Raw genomic sequence first — 19,073 nt, 5'->3', positions numbered from 1 at the left:
GGCTAAATAAATAATTCACCTTCAAACATGAAAAGCCAGTTTCATATTACCATGAAAATAATGCCTAACTATAATCAGAAGTAATTACAAGATGAAAAGAACTGGAGTAAACAGAACCAGTGTGATGTATTGTTAGAACTGACAAGTTCTAAGTTAAAGTTCCCCTTGTAAACCTCAAAAGTTTACTGGATGATGGCTTTGGGGCAGTCACTTTCTCTCATCATACCCCTCATAGGATTGGTTTTTAGGGAGGCAGGGTTGCTAGTGTGTAACTCTGAGCTGCTGGAAAGGCAAATAACATCTCCATTACACTGTGTGTGTGTGTGTGTATGTGTTCACACACACATGTTGACATCTGGTTACACATTACAAATCATTATGAGATGAATCTATAAAAGCAATACAGTGGTCCCTCTACTTAAGAATGCCTCTACTTAATAACTTTTCTAGATAAGAATTGGATGCTCAAGATTTTTTTTGCCTCTTCTTAAGAACCATTTTCTACTTAAGAACCCAAGCCCGGAAAAATTTCCCAGGAAATTTGAGAGCGTCATGAAGGCCCAGCCAGTTTCCTGTGATTCCCCCTTTAATCCTGGCCATTGTGGGCTTTTCTGGGCTGCCAGAGGAGCCTTTCTGTGGCACTTAAGGAGGCTTTTGTAACCCAGAGCGAACAGAGCATTTTCCTTTCTCTGGGTGCCGCCTCAGAGTCCCTCTTTTTTTTTTTTAAGCCTTAAAGTTTTGGATTTTTTTGATTCCCCTAAAATTGCTTCTACTTAAGAACTTTTCTACTTAAGAACCTGGTCAGGGAACGAATTAAATTATTAAGTAGAGGTACCACTGTATTCTTAAACTATGGTTCTGATATTTAAAACTCATTTTTAATAGATCAAACTACTATAAATCAAACTGATAATTATGAACTAACTAGAGTATCTAACTACTCATTGTGTGAAATTAATAATATGTTAAATATGTGCATGCCTTAGAAACAGTGAAAAGAGCAGGCAAGTGGTGAGCGTGCCGAAAGAGGAAAGATGATCTAGGCTGTGTCTAGTTGTGGAGCCAGTATATAGATATAATTAAAAATACATTGTGTTACATGGTCCTAGTATCATTTGTGGAGAGGAAAGCATGATATCCAGTTTGTAAAACGGAATTCCAAAGTATTTCAAAGTATTCATCCCATATTACTAGATGCTAAAATTTGGCTGTCAAAATATTATTTACATTACTTTCTTTACTATTTCTACATAATATATAAGGTACATAGCCTATAGCCCTGTTTAAACCAGGATTCTTTTCCATTCTGTTGGCCAAGAATTAGTGTTGCATATGTTTCCAAATGCTTTGATTTCTTATTTAAATTGATGTTTCCCCACAACAAATGTAATCATTAAAATTTTTCTTTCATACCTCACTCCCTTGTATTGTTTTTGCTGGATTTGCTGATGGAATGGCTGCATTAAGTTCTTGTTCTGATTTACATAACAATGAAATTATATCTCGATGAGATTGGTATCGTTTCTTAACCTGTTTGTCAGCTTGTACTGCCTTATCCAGTACATTACGGAAATTGGTTCCTTCTACAAAAAAAGCCCAAAGAAAAATCTGCAGCTAAAATATGACATCTTACTAATTAGCAATACAGGGAATTGTTAAGCCCTTATCAATCACTTACAACCAAGACAGCAATATTCTCACAAAGTATTTTTAGTCAAATTAAAAGGAAAATGGCTGCAGCATCTTAGAAATTGAATTATTGTACTTTATCAACTTATATCTTAAGGTAATACTTTCTTGATGTCTTTACATTTCTTCCTTTTAGTCTGTTGTCACAAAAATGTTGCTACAATTCATCTCTCCATTAGTTTGATAACATACATTCCTGGATTCTGAGAAACTGTGTGAATTGTTTATCAATACTTTAAGTTATTATTAAGTTATTTGTTCCATGAATTTGATTGGGCCAGTCAGTTTTAGTATATTCTTTCCAGTGTTGGGAAATACACTTTCACATATCTTTGTGATTGATTTAAAAACATTTATGAAATTATGACAGATGTCATATAGCTTGGATGCCATTCTGTGCCTTCTACTAGCAATCATTATAAGGACACAAAATTTCTATTCAAATGCTTGCTCAAAAATTAAAATTCTACATTTAAAAAAGTGAAATTTCTTCTATCACTTGAATGTTCAAAATAATCGTTATTTAAAATCCAAATTTATTTAGAGACATATAACACAGGGGTTTTTTTTGGGGGGGGGGGAGGTTCTTCTATTTTCTAAACTGTATTTTTCTTGTAATTGAAAACAAAACATTTGAGATAGCATAACAGAACTTGAACAAACAACTCCACTCTCATTTTTTATTTAAGATCCTAATCTATACTGAGTATCATCTGCCAAAAACTTGTTAATGGGATTTTATTTTTAAATAAACATTTTATAAATCAAATCCCACAAGAAGTTATTGGAAGCACATATTTTTAAAAATGTGTGCTTGTTAAAATGCTGAAAAACTATCAAACATTTGAATAGTATTGAGAAAAATTAGAAAGCCAAAAATTTGATGTAATGAAGGCAAAGATATTTAATCCATTTATTCTGAGTTGATGTTTTGCTTTATTCGAGCCTTGTTTGCACTTGAATTATAAATACTGTACTTTCTGGAAATAATAGCATAGAAGTGGACTTTTTTTTCTAAAATTGAAATTAATAATATTAAAATATTGTAATAATCATTTACTAAGGCAAGTCTTTATTGTCTATCCTTACATTATGAATACTCAAGGATCAAAATTAATTAATTAATTAATTTATCAATTAATATCTAGTTTTCTGAAATACAAAAGCAAAAGCATTAGTATCAATTTATTATATAAACTAATCAACATCTTACACTGTGAATATCTATAATCTGTATGCTGACTCAACATTCAGATTGGAATTGAAACATATCCTCTATTAAATTCAAGCCTAATATAGTTTGTCCCTGTTCTCAGACTGTTTCTTCTATAATGCTCTCTTACCTACCTGCTTCAATGTTGAAGCAATATGGGGGGGGAAATCATGACAGAAAAAAAATCATGCCAATTTCTATGCAGTAAGCAACCTAGTATAAATATCAAAAACACAATATTACCTGCCCTCAAAGACTTGTATAAATCATTTGATGGTGTTCTTTGCCAACGTTCCTTGAATTTGGTTTTCAACTCATTGTCTGTTGCTTCTTCTTCATCCAATAACCTTAGTGACTTTCATTGTTTTTTAAAAAACAGTTTAAATAATTTTAGTTCACATTTTAATGGACAGTTGCCAGCATGTTGGCTTAAATTATCTCCCATTAATAGTTATGACCCAAGTTATAACTTAAGCTGATGACTTAACAAAGAATTAATTTAAAACTTAAATAATGTATATATAAATTAGATACCATGCTTTGTAATTATATCAACCAGATGTTATTTGAACAATAAAATATCAGAGTTAATACTTCTTAAACTGATTCCCTCTACTAGTAAATAAATATTGCAATTCCTATCAATTAAATTAAAAAACTTTAACTCAATAAAAGTTAAAGGTATCTAGAAAAAAGCACATGATTTCTTAATACTGCAATTATTACTGCAAACGTACCTCATCCAGAATTTCTCTATTTCTCTGTAACAATTCAGGAAGATCTTTCATCAACTGATCTATTGCTTCAACGCCTCCCTGTTCAATCACTGACTTAGACTTCTGTAGAATGGATTGAGGAATACTATCTCCAGAAACATCTTCAATAGCAGCAGGAAGATTAAGAGATGCTAGTACTCTAGATGAGATTACATTATTTCAGTTTACCATCTCGCAGTCATTTCACAACAAACATCCAGCACAAACAAGTCAATACAGTGCTTTATTATGCTGATGCTAATTTTTACATCAACAAAACATTACCGGGCATCTTTACTGTTAAGAAAGATTTGTTTTGACTTGGAGTATAAGGAATTCAACTATATATGAAGTTTCAATTGCATACCAATCAAAAAAGTCATCGGGAGAGATTTTAAAAAACTGGATTTTGTTTTATAAATTGATTTTTTTGTTTGAGTTCAAAGTGACATATACAAAAGAAGGAACTATCTGGAGAGGAGCTCAAATGACCATCAGAGCCTCATTCCCAATCTAATGTATGAAATCAAAGGGTCTTTACTGTGGTATTTTTTAAAAAACATGTTTATTTTACTTTAAATACCAATAATACACAATACATATACAGTAATACCTCGTCTTACGAACCTAATTGGTTCCCGGGGGAGGTTCGTAAGACGAAAAGTTCGTAAGACGAAACATTGTTTCCCATAGGAAACAATGTAAAATCAATTAATTCGTGCAACAAACCCCCCCCCCCCGCAAAAAAGCGCCGCCGCCGGCTGTCACCTTTTGAAACAGCTGGGAGGCTTCTCGGTGGCCTCCCGAACACTGAATGTCAAACCCGAACTTCCAGGTTCAGCATTCGGGAGGCTGCCGAGAAGCCCCCCGGCTGTTTTAAAAGGTGACAGCCGGGTGGCGGGGCTTCTCGGCGGCCTCCTGAACCCCGAACCCCGAAGTTCGGCAAAAGTTCGGGTTCGGGAAGCCGCTGAGAAGCCCCACCGTCTGGCTGTCACCGTTTAAAACAGCCGGGGGGCTTCCCAGCGTCCTCCTGAACCCGAACGCCAAACTCGAACTTCTGGGTTCGGCGTTCGGGAGGCCGCCGAGAAGCCCCCCGGCTGTTTTAAAAGGTGGCAGCTGGGCGCTGGGGCTTCTCAGCAGCCTCCCGAACCCCGAACCCGGAGATTCGGCAAAAGTTCGGGTTCGGGAGGACGCTGAGAAGCCCTGCCGCCCGGCTGTCACCTTTTATAACAGCCGGGGGGCTTCTCGGAGGCCTCCCGAACACTGAACCCAGAAGTTTGGGTTTGGCATTCGGGTTCAGGAGGACGCTGGGAAGCCCTCCGTTTTTTAAAAAAAGTGACAGCTGGGCAGCGGGGCTTCTCAGCGGCCTCCTGAACCTGAACTTTTGCCGAACTTCCGGGTTCGGGAGGCCGCCGAGAAGCCCCGCCGCCTGGCTGTCACCTTTTAAAACAGCCGGGAGGCTTCTCGGCGGCCTTCCGAACGCCAAACCCGGAAGTTTGGGTTTGGTGTTTGCGTTCAGGAGGACGCTGGGAAGCCCCCCGGCTGTTTTAAAAGGTGACAGCCGGGCGGCGGGGCTTCTCAGCGGCCTCCCGAACCCGAACTTTTGCTGAACTTCTGGGTTCAGGAGGCCGCCAAGAAGCCCCGCCACCCGGCTGTCACCTTTTAAAACAGCCGAGGGGCTTCTCGGAGGCCTCCCGAACACCGAACCCGGAAGTTCGCGTTTGGCGTTCGGGTTCAGGAGGATGCTGAGAAGCCCCCCGGCTGTTTTAAAAGGTGACAGCCGGGCGGCAGGACTTCTCGGCGGCGGCAGGTTCATAAGAAGAAAAAAGTTCGTAAGAAGAGGCAAAAAATTTCTGAACCCCGGGTTCGTATCTCGGGTTGTTCGTAAGACGAGGGGTTCGTATCATGAGGTACCACTGTAAATCTAAATACAAAAGGAAAAAAATACAAATATTACAGCGCATCCCGCTCTGGTACCATTTTTTTCCTTATATCTCTTCTTCTATAACAACTAAAAGATATATAATATGGGCCGGATACAGTACAGAAACTGCTTTGGTTGCACTGATGGATGATCTCTGGCGGGCCCGGGATAAGGGTTTATCCTCTATCCTGGTGCTTCTTGACCTCTCAGCGACTTTTGATACCATCGACCATAGTATCCTTCTGCGCCAACTGGAGAGGTTAGGAGTGGAAGGCACCGTTTTATAGTGGTTTTCCTCCTACCTCTCCGGTTGGTCACAGTCAGTGTTAGTGGGGGGCCAGAGATTGGCCCCTAGGTTTCTCCCTTGTGGAGTTCCTCAGGGGTCGGTTCTCTCCCCCTTGCTGTTTAATATCTATATGAAACCACTGGTGATATCATCCAAGGACACAGGGTGAGTTGTCATCAATATGCTGATGACACCCAGTTGTACATCTCCACCCCGTGCCCACTTGGTGAAGCAATGGAAGTGATGTGCTGGTGCCTGGAGGCTGTTAGGGTCTGGATGGGTGCCAACAGATTGAAACTTAGCCCCGACAAGACGGAGTGGCTGTGGGTTTTGCCTCCCAAGGACATTCCCATCTGTCTGTCCATTACCCGGGGGGGGGGATTATTGACCCCCTCAGAGAGGGTCCACAAGTTGGGTGTCCTCCTTGACCCACAGCTGACATTAGAACAATTTTTGGCTGTGGCGAGGAGGCATTTGCCCAGGTTCGCCTGGTGCACCAGTTGCGGCCCTATCTAGATAGGGAGTCTATGCTCACGATCACTCATGCCCTTATCACCTCAAGGTTCGACTACTGCAATGTTCTCTACGTGAGGCTAGCTCTGAAGAATGTTCGGAAACTTTAAATCGTGCAGACTGCAGCTGCGTGAGCGGTCATGGGTCTTCCCAAATACACCCATGTCTCTTCAACACTCCATGGACTGCATTGGTTGCCAATTGGTTTCTGGACACAATTCAATGTGTTGGTGATGACCTATAAAGCCCGACATGGCATCAGACCAGATTACTTACGGGACCACCTTCTGCCGATGAATCCCAGGGACTGGTTAGGTCCCACAGAGTTGGCCTTCTCTGGGTCCCATCAGCCAGACAATGTCATCTGGCGGGGCCTAGGGGAAGAGCCTTCTCTGTGATGGCCCTGGCCCCGGCCTTCTGGAATCAGCTCCCTACAGAGATTCACACTGCCCCACCCTCCTCGCCTTTTGCAAGAGTCTTAAGACTCACTTATGTCGTCAGGCATGGTGCAATTGGATCAAGCCCCCCCCCCCCCCATTTACTAAATGTGATGTGAGGTTGTGAATGAATTGGCTGACTGATTTTAATATATTGGAATTTTAGTAGTAATTTTTAATTAATTGTGCTGCTTTTTGTATCCCGAGTCTCCGGAGAAGGGCGGTATACAAATCTAATAAATAATAATAATATTAATAATAATATTCCAATTGTGCTCTTATCCGCTCCAAAACAACATATGTTCATGAGTAGGTTTATTCCCTTTGCCTTCCACCAACACTGTTTTTATAAAATCCTCCCTTATTAAAATTTAATTAAAATTTAATTTCTGTTGTTAATTTATCATTCGTTGCCATACTCCAAATTTCATTATGCCACTCATTTCTTTGAATATCCCAATTTTGTCGCCAACATTTAACCATCACAAATCTAGTTGCCATTATCAGATTTACAATCAATTGCTATTTTGTTTCATTTATCTCCTGTTTTTCTACCAGCGACAATAATGCACTCCTCAGTAACATATTTATATGTCCCAATCATTTTCTTGCACCTCCAACAAATATTTGTATATTTACCCTCCATTTGGTTTAATTTACGTGGTGGTGGTACCACCTCAATATCACTATACATCCATTTTACTTTACTCTGACATACTGTGGAACCTCTACTTATGAACTTAATTCATTCCATGACCAGGTTTTTAAATAGAAAAGTTTGTAAGAAGAAGCAATTTTCCCCATAGGAATCAATGTAAAAGCAAATAATGCGTGCAATTGGGGAAACCACAAGGAGGGCGGAGGCTGTTTCCTCCCAGGAGATTCATAGAGAGGCCCCATAGAGGCTTCTCACCGCCTTTTCCGGCCCTATTTCCTCCCAGGAGATTCCTGGAGAGGCCCCACGGAGGCTTCTCCTCGTCCTTTCTGGTCCTGTTTCCTCCCAGGAGATTCCTAGAGAGGCCCCACAGATGTTTCTCTCTGCCTTTTCCAGTTACAGTTTTGGACTTTACTAGATAAGAACTGGGTGTTCATACATTTTTTTTGCCCCTTCTCAAGAATCATTTTCCACTTACAAACCCTAGACAGACGGAGTAAGGAAAAGTTGAATTAAATAGATTAGAGAAGATTATCACACTGAGTTCGATAGTGGAAGATATATAGAATAGGGAAAATATATAGATTAGGGAAACACATAGATTAGGGAAGATTATCACGCTGCAATTGGCAGTGAAAACAATTAGAGTAGGGAAGATTATTACACTGAGTATGACAGTGAAGCATAGATTAGGGAAGATTATTACACTAAGAACGGCAGTGGAAAATATAGAATAGAATTTTATTGGCCAAGTGTGATTGGACACAAAAGGAATTTGTCTTGGTGCATATGCTCTAAGCCTACATAAAAGAAAAAGATACATTTGTCAAGAAACATGTGGTACAATACTTAATGATTGTCACAGAGATCAAATAAGCAATGAAGAAACAATCAATATTAATAAAAATCTTAGGATACAAACAACAAGTTACAGTCATACAGTTCTAAGTGGGAGGAAAAGGATGATAGGAATTATGAGAAAAACTAGAAGAATAGAAGTGCAGATTTAGTAAAAATTCTGACAGTGTGGAGGGAATTATTTGTTTACTAGAGTGATGGCATTCGGGGAAAAAACTGTTCTTGTGTCTAGTTGTCTTGGTGTGCAGTGCTCCGTAGCGACGTTTTGAAGGTAGGAGTTGAAACAGTTTATGTCGAGGATGCAAGGGGTCAGTAAATATTTTCCCCGCCCTCTTTTTGACTTGTGCAGTATCCAAGTTCTCAATAGAAGGCAGGTTGACAGCAATTGTTTTTTCTGCAGTTCTGATTATCCTCTGAAGTCTGTTGATCCTGTTGGGTTGCAGCACCAGACCAGATAGTTATAGAGGTGCAGATGACAGACTCAATGATTCCTCTGCAGAACTGTATCAGCAGCTCCTTGGGCAGTTTGAGCTTCCTGAGCTGGTGCAGAAAGAACATTATTTGTTGTGCTTTTTTGATGATGTTTTTGATGTTAGGTGACCATTTTAGGTCTTGAGATATGATAGAACCTAGAAATTTGAAGATCTCTACTGTTGATACTGTGCTGTCTAGTATTGTGAGAGGTGGAAGGGTTTCTCCTGAAGTCTACCACAATTTCTACGGTTTTGAGTGTGTTCAGTTCTAGATTGTTCTGGTCACACCACAAGGATAGTTGTTTAACCTCTCATCTGTATGCGGCTTCATCATTGTCTCGAATAAGTCCAATCATTGTTGTATCATCTGCAAACTTCAAGAGGTTAACAGATGGATCGTTTGAGATGCAGTCATTAGTGTATAGAGAGAAGAGAAGTGGTGAGAGTACACAGCCTTGGGGGGTACCTGTGCTAATTGTACATGTATCTGATGTGATTTTTCCTAGCTTCACCTGCTACTTCCTGTCTGTTAGGAAGCTTGTGATCCACTTACAAGTGTGTTCAGGTACCGCTAGCTGATTTAGTTTGGTTAAGAGAATGTCCGGTATGATGGTATTGAATGCTGAACTGAAGTCTACAAAGAGGATCCTATTGTAGGTCATTGGAGATTCAAGATGTTGAAGGATGTAGTGTAGAGCCATATTAATAGCATCATCTGTTGATCTATTTGCTCGGTATGCAAATTGCAGGGGGTCTAACAGTGGATCTGTGATGGTTTTCAAGTGGAACATCACTAGCCTTTCAAAGGTTTTCATAACTACAGATGTTAGAGCAACTGGTCTGTAGTAATTCAGTTCCTTGATGGAGGGCTACTTCAGCACTGGGATGATAGTCGAGTATTTGAAGCAAGAAGGAACATAGCACAACTCTAGTGATTTGTTGAAGATTTGGGTGAAGATGGAGGCCAATTGGTCAGCACAGACTTTTAAGCAGGAAGGAGTTATCTTGTCTAGGCATGGTGCTTGTCCAGGCTTCTGTCTGTGAAATAGATCTTTCACTTCCTTTTCTGTGATCACTAGGGATTGTAAACCCAACGGGATGGGTTCAGTTGTAGAAGATTTGGCTGTTGTTGGTGTGTCTGAGATGGAGGTTGTGGTTTCTTTTCAAACCTGCAGTAGAACACATTCAGGTTATCTGGCAATTGCTGATCTCCTTCAGCTTGGGAAGGTGGTTTGCTGTAACCGGTGATGTTTTTACGAGTTTTCCACATGTTTGCTGGTTCATTTGTTGAGAATTGATTCTTCAGCTTTTCAGAGTAGTTCCTTTTTACTGCTCTGATCTCCCTTGTTAATATATTTCTGGCCTGGTTGTACAGCATTCTATAACCTTTTCTGTAGGTTTCCTTTTTGGAATGACATAACTGCTTGAGTTTGGCTGTGAACCAAGGTTTATTGTTACTGTATATTTGGTTGACATATGAAATTACAGTATCTGTGAGTTCATGTAGCTCTACAGAGGTTTCTTTAAAAATATTCCAGTCTCTGCAGTCAAAGCAAGCCTGTAGCTTTAACTTTGCTTTGTCAGTCCAAGTCCTCACTGATTTAATTGTTGGTTTTGTGGCTTTAAATCTTTGTTTGTACACAGGTACAAGGTGAATCATGCAATGATCAGAGTGGCCCACAGCTGCTCTTGGTAAGGCCCGGTAAGCATTTTTTACTGTTGTATAGCAATGGTCTAAGATATTATTGCTTCTGGTGGGACAATTTACATGTTGAAAGTATTTTGATAGCTCATCTCTTAAGTCTGCCCTGTTTAATTCTCCCAAAATAATCGCCAGTTAATTAGGGTATTTGGCTTCAGCCTCCGTAATCTGATCAGCTAGGGTTTTTAGTGCCTTTTTTTACAGATGCTTAGGGAGGGATGTAAATTGCAGATATTAAAAAGAAATGAATCTCACGAGGGGAATAAAAGGGTTTGCAATAAATAATTAAAGACTCCAAGTTTTCATCACAGAATATTTGTATAATGGTGATGTTAATATATATAACATAAGCCTCCTCCCTTTCCCCCCCCCTGATAATTCTGCATTCCGATCTGTGTGAAAAATTTGGAAGCCCAGTATATGCATACTATTATCATTATTTCTTCATTTAGCCAGGTTTCAGTAAAGCATAGGGCAGATGCATTGCGAAAATCAGAATTGCATCTATTTAAAAGCAGTATTTCATCCATCTTGTTGGCAAGTGAACATAAATTGGTAAGAAAGATGTGAGCGGTGTTTTTTTTAATTCCCTTGTTCCTTAGTCTATTTTAAAATTCCCACCCTTTTACCTCTTCGTCTCTGCCGGCTGCATTTGTTTTTGGTGATCCATGATTGCCAGGAAATGGCTTCCTCCTGTGCTAAATTCTCCTCCGTGTTTGTAAAGACAGGTGGGGGTAAAGTTGCGAATTGAGAATTGCAGGGAATAGTAGAAAATGAAGAAACTGTGTGAGAGCATTTCACTGAGGCAGCCTTTGTCGGCGCCATCGTAGTAGAAGTATATAGATTTGGGAAGAATATTACTATATTGGGATTTCTAATGGAAGCTACTTTTCTTGAAAAATAATAGAATAATATGATATATAATGATTTTGACTTGTTAAAGTAGAAATGATATACAGTGATCCCTCAAGTTTCGCGATCTCGATCTTCGCGAAATGCTATATCGTGATTTTTCAGCAATTGATACCACCTCGATCTTCGCGAAACGCTATATCGCGATTTTTCAAAAAAATAAATAAATTAAAAATACGTGCGTGGTTTTTCCCGCCCGATGACGTCACGCGTCATCACCAAACTGACGTGCAGCATTGCTGGTTGGCCGAAATGTCGGCCAATCAGCTTTGCCATTACAATAAGTTTGCCCGGCAATGGTGATACAGCAAAATTTCAGCCAATCAGCGTTGTCATTGCTGATGGACAGAAATCTCGGCCAATCAGTGTTGTTTGCTCAGCGTGGTTTGCTTTGAAACTTTTGCAACTTTTTGAGCGTTTGTAGGAGCTGTTGGTCGGAGCGGTTTCATCTGTTTCTTGGATCTGTTCTTTGGAGCTGTGTCTTGCATCTGTGTCTTGAAGTTGTGTCTTGGATCTGTGTCTTGGATCTGTGGATCTGTCTTGGATCTGTGTCTTGCATCTGTGTCTTGCATCTGTGTCTTGGAGTTGTTGTGTCTTGGATCTGTGTCTTGGATCTGTGGATCTGTCTTGGATCTGTGTCTTGCATCTGTGTCTTGCATCTGTTTCTTGGAGCTGTTTGTGAAGACTTCGTGGAAGATGGCACCTAAACGTTGCACCCGGAGTGGAGCCGGCGATGCTAAAAAGACCCGGAAGATGCTGACAATCAAGGAGAAGATTGAACTTTTGGACATGCTGAAAGCGGGACGTTCTAATGTAGAGGTTGGTCGGCATTATGGGATCAACGAATCGACTGTGCGATACATTAGGAAAGATGAGAAGAAGATAAGGCAAACTTCTCTGATATCATTCAACAAGGCTGCAAAAAGAATGGTGATGCCTAGAAACAAACGCCTTATGAAGATGGAAGCTGCTTTGTCTGTGTGGGTACAAGACTGCCGAAAAAAGAGCATTGCTTTGGATACGAACACTATACGAACCAAGGCGCAGCAATTGTACAACCGTCTTGCAGACACAGAAGGAGGCGATGCAGATGAGGGAAACCCAGGTAAGGGCTGGGTTTTTTTATTCTGTCATTACATACTGTATTTAAGTGTTTTTTAAGGAAGGAGGGAGGGAGGGAGAGAAGGGAAGGATGGATGGAGGGAGGGATGGATGGAAGGAGGGAGGGATGTTAGGAGGGAGGGAGAGAAGGGAAGGAAGGAAGGAGGGAGGGAGGGATGGATGGAAGGAGGGAGGGAGGGATGGAAGGACTGTATGCTTTCATTCAAGTCACTTCTCTCTCCCTTTCCTGTCATTCTCTGTAGATGAAGGTGTTGTTGACTCTGATGACCCCCAGCCATCAACATCTTCTGCTTCTTCAGCCCCAGCCACATTCACAGCAAGCAAAGGGTGGTTTGACAAATTTCAACGGCGCTATGGCCTGAAGAGTGTGTCATTGCATGGAGAAGCTGCCTCAGCAGATACAGGTGCAGCTGAAAACTTTGTCCAGGGCACGTTTAAAGACCTAATTGCAGAAGCGGGCTACCTTCCAGAACAGGTGTTCAACATGGACGAAACAGGCCTGTTCTGGAAGAGGATGCCTTCAAGGACTTTCTTGATGCAAGATGAAGCCAAAGCCCCTGGCTTTAAGGCCATGAAAGATCGGGTGACTTTGGTCATGTGTGGGAATGCAGCAGGCTTTTTGCTGAAGCCAGGGCTAATCTATAAGTCACGAAATCCAAGAGCCCTCAAGAACAGAAATAAGAATGCATTGCCAGTGTACTGGATGCATAATCCTAAAGCATGGATTACAAAACCCCTCACGCGGGACTGGTTTCATCAGTGCTTCATCCCACAGGTGCAGGTGTATTTGGCTGGCAAAGGACTCAATTTCAAAGTGCTTCTACTAATGAACAATGCTGGAGGCCATGATGACCTGGCACATGAACATGATGGGGTACAAGTTGAATTCTTGCCACCAAACACCACATCGCTTATCCAGCCGATGGATCAAGGTGTTATCCGCGCATTTAAGGCACTGTACACGCGCAATTCTCTTGGAAGCATCGTGGAAGCAATGGATGGTGATGAAAACTTCACATTGAAGGCCTACTGGCATCAGTACACAATTGCATCTTGTCTGAAGAACATTCAGAGTGCCTTAATGGATATGAAGTCACAGACAATGAATGCCTGCTGGAGGAAATTGTGGCCAGAAGTGGTGCATGATCACAGGGGATTTGCTCCCGAAGAAATTCAAGATGCTGCAGTCCAGAACTCTGTGAAGCTGGCACAGGCACTGGGTGGAGAAGGCTTCGTTGACATGACACCAGAGGAAGTCAATGGTTTGCTTGATGAGCATGGCCTACCACTGACAGACAGAGATCTGGAGGAGCTGACCAGGTCAGCGAGTGAAGAAGAGGAGGAAGAGGGAGCTGAAGAATCTGAGGAAGAAGAAGATGTTGGCCTAACGCTTGAGCGGCTTGCAGAAATGAACAGAGCTGCTGCAAATCTCCAACGCATGGCGGAACTTTGGGATCCCAACATGACTCGCTCTATACACTTTAAGGCCTCCCTTGACAACACCATTGCACCATACAGAGCCATGTTAGCCAAGCAAAAGAAAATGCGCCAACAACTGCCCATAACTATGTTTGTCACGAAAACCACGAGGTCTGTCACACCATCACCTGCAGCGTCCATTGTAGACATGGTGATAGAAGAAGATCCCGATTTATCCTAGTTATGCTAACCCCCCCCCAAAAATGTCAAAATGTAAATAAACATTTTTATTATTTCTATCAGGATGACTAAGTGTTATTCAATGTGTACAGTACAGGTTACAGGTACAGGTAGAGGTACAGTACAGTACATTAAGGGGATGGGAAATGGTAATTTGTGGGTTGAAAGTGTTGGGACTGAGTGGCATACAGAAGAATGAATGAATGACTGAGTGAATGAAATTCAAACAGGTGAGGGCTGGGTTTTTTTATTCTGTCATTGTTTAAGTGCTTTTTACGAAAGGAAGGAGGGAGGGATGGAAGGAGGGAGGGATGGAGGGAGGGAGGGATGGAAGGAGGACATGAGGGCCAAAAAACCTGGTTCAAATTGGACTTGGAAATCAGAAGTGGTAAGTGTTCTCACTGAGAGCTAGCAACTTGAGAGCACAAAAAAACCAGGTTCAAATTTTATTTAAAAAATGGAGTAAAATAAAAATTAATAGATTAGCCGATCCTTTGAAAGCAGCTGTAGATATTTGGTCAAAATGGCAAGGGAAATTAGCAAATAGGAACTCAAAATTATCAACATTGCATGTTTTGAACATAAATAATGACGTTAATCTAGATAGAGTTATAAAGGAATTAAATGATAAAGGCATAATGAGAATAGAACAATTATATGAAATAGATGGAAGAGTTAACAGAACTCGCCTCGAATGGTGGTTGGGCCAACAAAAATGGTTGCAGATTAATGCAATATGCAAATATTTGAATAAAACTGAGATTAAAGAAGCATTTTTGAGAGAAGAAAACTGTCTAGAGAAAATACTGAAAGAAAAGATTAATGATTCAAAAGGACAGGCTAGTAAGATTTATAGTATGTTATTACAAGTGGAAGAGGAAGTGATTAAAGGCCTAACAAGATACTGGCAAAACGAATTACAGATCAATGAAAACGAGATGGAAGAAGTAGTAGAAAATATATATAAGATAAAGAACACAAGAATTAGAGAGATGAGAAGGAAAATTTTACACAAATGGTACTTCACGCCAGTAAAACTAGCACACTTCCAGAGGAAAGGAAAAGGAAACTGTTGGCATGGTTGCCAAATAAAAGGAGTTTTTATGCATATGCTCTGGGAATGTGTTGAAGTTCAAAAATTTTGGAAGGAAGTACAGAATGAAATTAACAATATGCTAAACATTAATTGGATAATCACGAAAGAATTAGCAACACTAGTTAAACACGGGGAATCACGAGAATTTAGAGAAATCAAAACAGCAGCCTTGGAAAGCGCACAAGCAGTAGTGGTATTAGGGTGGAAGGACAGCAATAAATGGACAATCCAGAATTGGTACTGGTACATGGTGGACCACATTCACTTTGAAATTATGGAATCAAGATTAATTAACTGTGATGAAAATAAATTGGAGAAGCTGATGGCATGATGGAATAAGGTGAAAGATTATATGTTATGTAGAATATATGACGACAATGTGAAAAATAAACTTCAATCACTCTTTGTAATGTAAAGAAATGTAAACCGGAGCCAAGGAAGAAATTGGAATTTAGTGTAAATAACTGAACCCCCTAAATGGTGGAGGGGTTATTGGTGTTGGGCACTTTTTCTTTAAGTTTTTTGTTTGTTGTGATAAAATTTAATTTAAAAAATTATTTTAAAAAAGCAAAAAAAAGCATGATCTTCTATTTCCAAATTTTTTAAGTTTGAATAAGTAAACTAAATATCTTAATTTAGTCTCCAAATATTATCTGTAATAATTCAGTTCATTACTAAGCCACCTCAATTAATTCCATTATTCCATTATTAATTCTATTATTAATTCCATGATCCTTTCATATTCCATATTGATTATACTAGCAAAAACCTAATGACAGTGCCCTGAATTCCAATTATTATATTCATATATTTTTCTTGCATTTTCCCACTCTCTGGCTCTACTCCACCCCCCTTCTCTGAATATTTAAAACAATATGATTGTATTGCATCTTAATATTAATTTCCCTCCAAGAAAAAATATAACCCACCTCCATTTGCATCATTCCCTTGTTTCCAAATTTCAAAGGTTAATGTTTTAAGTTTTACCCAAAAAATAGTTTTATATTCAAGCAAAAATATCTTAATTATATATTATTCACAACATAATTATCTTTGTTCCCGTTAGTGAATTCCTCTTCCATCAAGCCCTTCTATCTCCCAATCGAAATACAATCCCTCTAACTTTAAAGTTTCCTTAAAATCTAAGCTAATTGCCAACTTTGCATTGTTAAAAAAGTTAAAAAAAATTTTTTTCCCTTAAAGGTGCTGTTGTTGTTATCAAACAACAAGCCCATAAATCTTTCTCCAAATATAAATCCATTTGTAGCTACAATCTGATTATGAAAGAAGCAGTTTTTGTAAAAGTTAGTTTCTTGCCAAGCTATATAACCAAGTTATGTAACCATGTCTCTGCAAAATTCCTTACTCCACAATTGCTGTTGCCGTTATCATTCATGTTCCATTCCATAGTTCTTTCTCCCACTGTAGCTCCAGATGTAAGTTCAAAACTGGTTCTAGAATCCAACGTATACATGCTTATTCTATTAGCCAGTTATTGTACAGTGTCTCTGCAGCCCTCCTCTAGTCCATGCCAATGCCATCCTCTCTTCATGAAGCTAAGAAAATTACAAAGAAAATTCATCCTTGCAAGATACACAACCAATAAACAACCATTTGTTAATCCTCTATTAGCTTTTTTTCTATAGTAATGCAAATCCTGGATCACAATGCAATAGCTCCTCGAAACAAAAAGACGGCAGACCAAATTCAAACCAATACATCACTTCCATGCAGAGGGAAATAATTCCAACAAGAAAAAAAACAAAAAAAAGTCCAAATATCATCCAAATCAAATTGAATCAAAGCCAAGTTCCAAATTTTATACAGCCTTTAAAGCTCCTCCAGACAGAAGAGAAAATATTGCACAATTTGCCGAGTCGAAGCTATTGCTGCATGCCTCCATTATTGAGCAGCCGCTACGATCCCATTTCCGGCTTTTCTTTTTCATTTGTAAACAATTCTCCAAAAATCTTTTTAAAAGTCTTTTAGCACTCCATTCTCGCCAGCACAGCACTAGGTCTAGGTCTAGGTCTTCGCATATGCTCAAGATTTTTTTCTCTTCCCAGATGTTACTTGTCTTCTTTCATCTCCTGGGTTGCGTTGTCTTCCTGCGACTATTGTCGGCACAGACATTGCTATCTGGTCGGCTTCGCACCACTGCCAGCGCGAGACAAGACGGTTCATCCGATGGGGGTTTGCCGAACCCCCAACCGGACTGCCGGCAGCGTCCCCTACGTTACCTCCCCTTCAAGGAGGTGAGGGCTTGGTTCAGAAGAACCGAGACCCCCAGATGGTGGGGATTTGGGGCTACCCTCATGTGAGCAAGGGCAGCTCCATGTTATCGTGGCCATTGACCCCACCCATTCCTGTCCTTCTTCTCTTTAAAGAGAACGGGGGCTGCTGTCTTGGAATTGGCAGGCTGGATGAATCCCCTTCTCAGATTGGTGTGTATGTATTTTCTAAGCTCTCCCAATTCCTTTGGTGACATTGTGTATATTCTAGGTTTTGGGAGAGTTGCCCGATTCAAATTCTATCACACAGTCTGTGGGTCTGTGAGGGGACAGTTCTTTACAGTATTACTCACTGATAACTTTTTTCAAGTCTCCGTATTCCAAGGGCACCATCTGGAGATCTTCCTTCCTTCATCGCAGCCACTGCTAAAGACCTATTTGGCTCCCAGGGAGGAGTTTTTCTCTTATCAGTCTCTGAAAGAGTTTTAGAGCCAAGGGGGAGGATAAGCTTGCGATATCCACCCTCCCAATGAATGGTGGGGGCCCATTTGTCTAACCACGCCAGACCCAATATGACTGCTTCCAACATCGTGGGGGCGACTATGAATTTCAGGAATTCATGGTGTCAGCCTATCTGCAGCTCCACTAACTCAGTCAGGAGCATAGCGGGAACTCTGCCCACTACAGAGCCATCCATGTGTTGGAACCGGACAGATTTCGCTAAAGGCCTGGGCTGGATTTTTAACTTCTCCACTACGTTTTTGCAGATAAGGCATCTCGAGCACCCTGTATCTATCAGGGTCCATATTTTCTCCTCCTCCTCCATGGCCATTACTCTAATCCTTGCTTTAATGAGGAATGGATGGATGGGCTCAGTCACTATTGGGTCATCTACTCCACCGGGCTCCTCATTCCAATCGGGGCTGGTTCCTGAAGGAACAGGTTCTTCACCCTCAATAAAATCCTCAGGAGGGCACAGCTCTGCTGTTTGGAAGGCCCAGTGACCCTGCAGAGGGGCTTCTTCAGATCCTCTCTCCACTAATGGGCTTGGCTTGGGTTTCCGGAGAGAGAGGGGCGTCAAGCAGTCAGTTCCCTTATGGCCAGTCTGGTCACATTGATAGCAATATATTTCCCTCATGGCCCCTGAGCAAGAGAGGCCCAGCTGGCAAGGGAAAAGGCAGCGTCTTAAAGAATTACAGTGGTACCTCGAGATACGAGTTTAATTCGTTCCGGATCTGGGCTCTTAAGTCGAGCAGCTCTTATCTCGAACGACTTTTCCCCATAGGAATTAATGTAAATAATTTTAATTGGTTCCAGCCCTCAAAAAACTCACAAAGTTAGTCTAAATTATGCAGAAAGACATGTTTTTAATGAAGAAATGTACATGTACATATAAATGAATAATGAAGTTTCTTTCACTTAACTTGTAAACTTTCTTAAACTTTTAAATTTACATATGTTCAACTTCTCTGCCACCCAATCCTGTAGGACAGAGGTCCCCAACCCTTTTTGCACCAGGGACCGGCTTTAAGCGATCAAGAGAGGAAT

General features: G+C 40.5%; 2 protein-coding genes across 3 annotated transcripts in view; one reads left to right on the top strand and one right to left on the bottom strand.

The window, feature by feature from the left end:
* Window positions 1-19,073, bottom strand: part of PDCD6IP (programmed cell death 6 interacting protein) — a 151,810-nt gene that overhangs the window by 29,072 nt on the left and 103,665 nt on the right. For both annotated transcript variants that reach the window (XM_070727508.1, XM_070727507.1), the window contains exons 10-12: window positions 3,640-3,817; window positions 3,146-3,257; window positions 1,414-1,583 (exon numbers count right to left, since the gene is read on the bottom strand). In XM_070727508.1, the coding sequence (XP_070583609.1) occupies window positions 1,414-1,583; window positions 3,146-3,257; window positions 3,640-3,817 (460 nt within the window). The remainder of the gene's footprint in view (window positions 1-1,413; window positions 1,584-3,145; window positions 3,258-3,639; window positions 3,818-19,073) is intronic.
* Window positions 12,449-17,850, top strand: LOC139153128 (tigger transposable element-derived protein 1-like). Its single transcript, XM_070726719.1, has 3 exons — window positions 12,449-12,522; window positions 12,782-13,413; window positions 17,797-17,850. The coding sequence occupies exons 2-3, from the start codon at window positions 13,024-13,026 to the stop codon at window positions 17,848-17,850; spliced, it is 444 nt and encodes a 147-aa protein (XP_070582820.1). The 5' UTR covers window positions 12,449-12,522; window positions 12,782-13,023.

Source organism: Erythrolamprus reginae, chromosome Z, assembly GCF_031021105.1.
Source record: "Erythrolamprus reginae isolate rEryReg1 chromosome Z, rEryReg1.hap1, whole genome shotgun sequence".
Taxonomy (NCBI): Eukaryota; Metazoa; Chordata; class Lepidosauria; order Squamata; family Dipsadidae; genus Erythrolamprus; species Erythrolamprus reginae.
This window is presented reverse-complemented; position numbering and strand designations above follow the sequence as displayed.

Excerpts from the sequence above, each read along its gene's own strand:
- LOC139153128 (XM_070726719.1), top strand. The coding sequence starts at position 13,024 with ATGGACGAAACAGGCCTGTTCTGGAAGAGGATGCCTTCAAGGACTTTC. Across the intron at positions 13,414-17,796 it reads TGGCACATGAACATGATGGG|GTTTTGGGAGAGTTGCCCGA; the intron begins GTACAAGTTGAA and ends TGTATATTCTAG.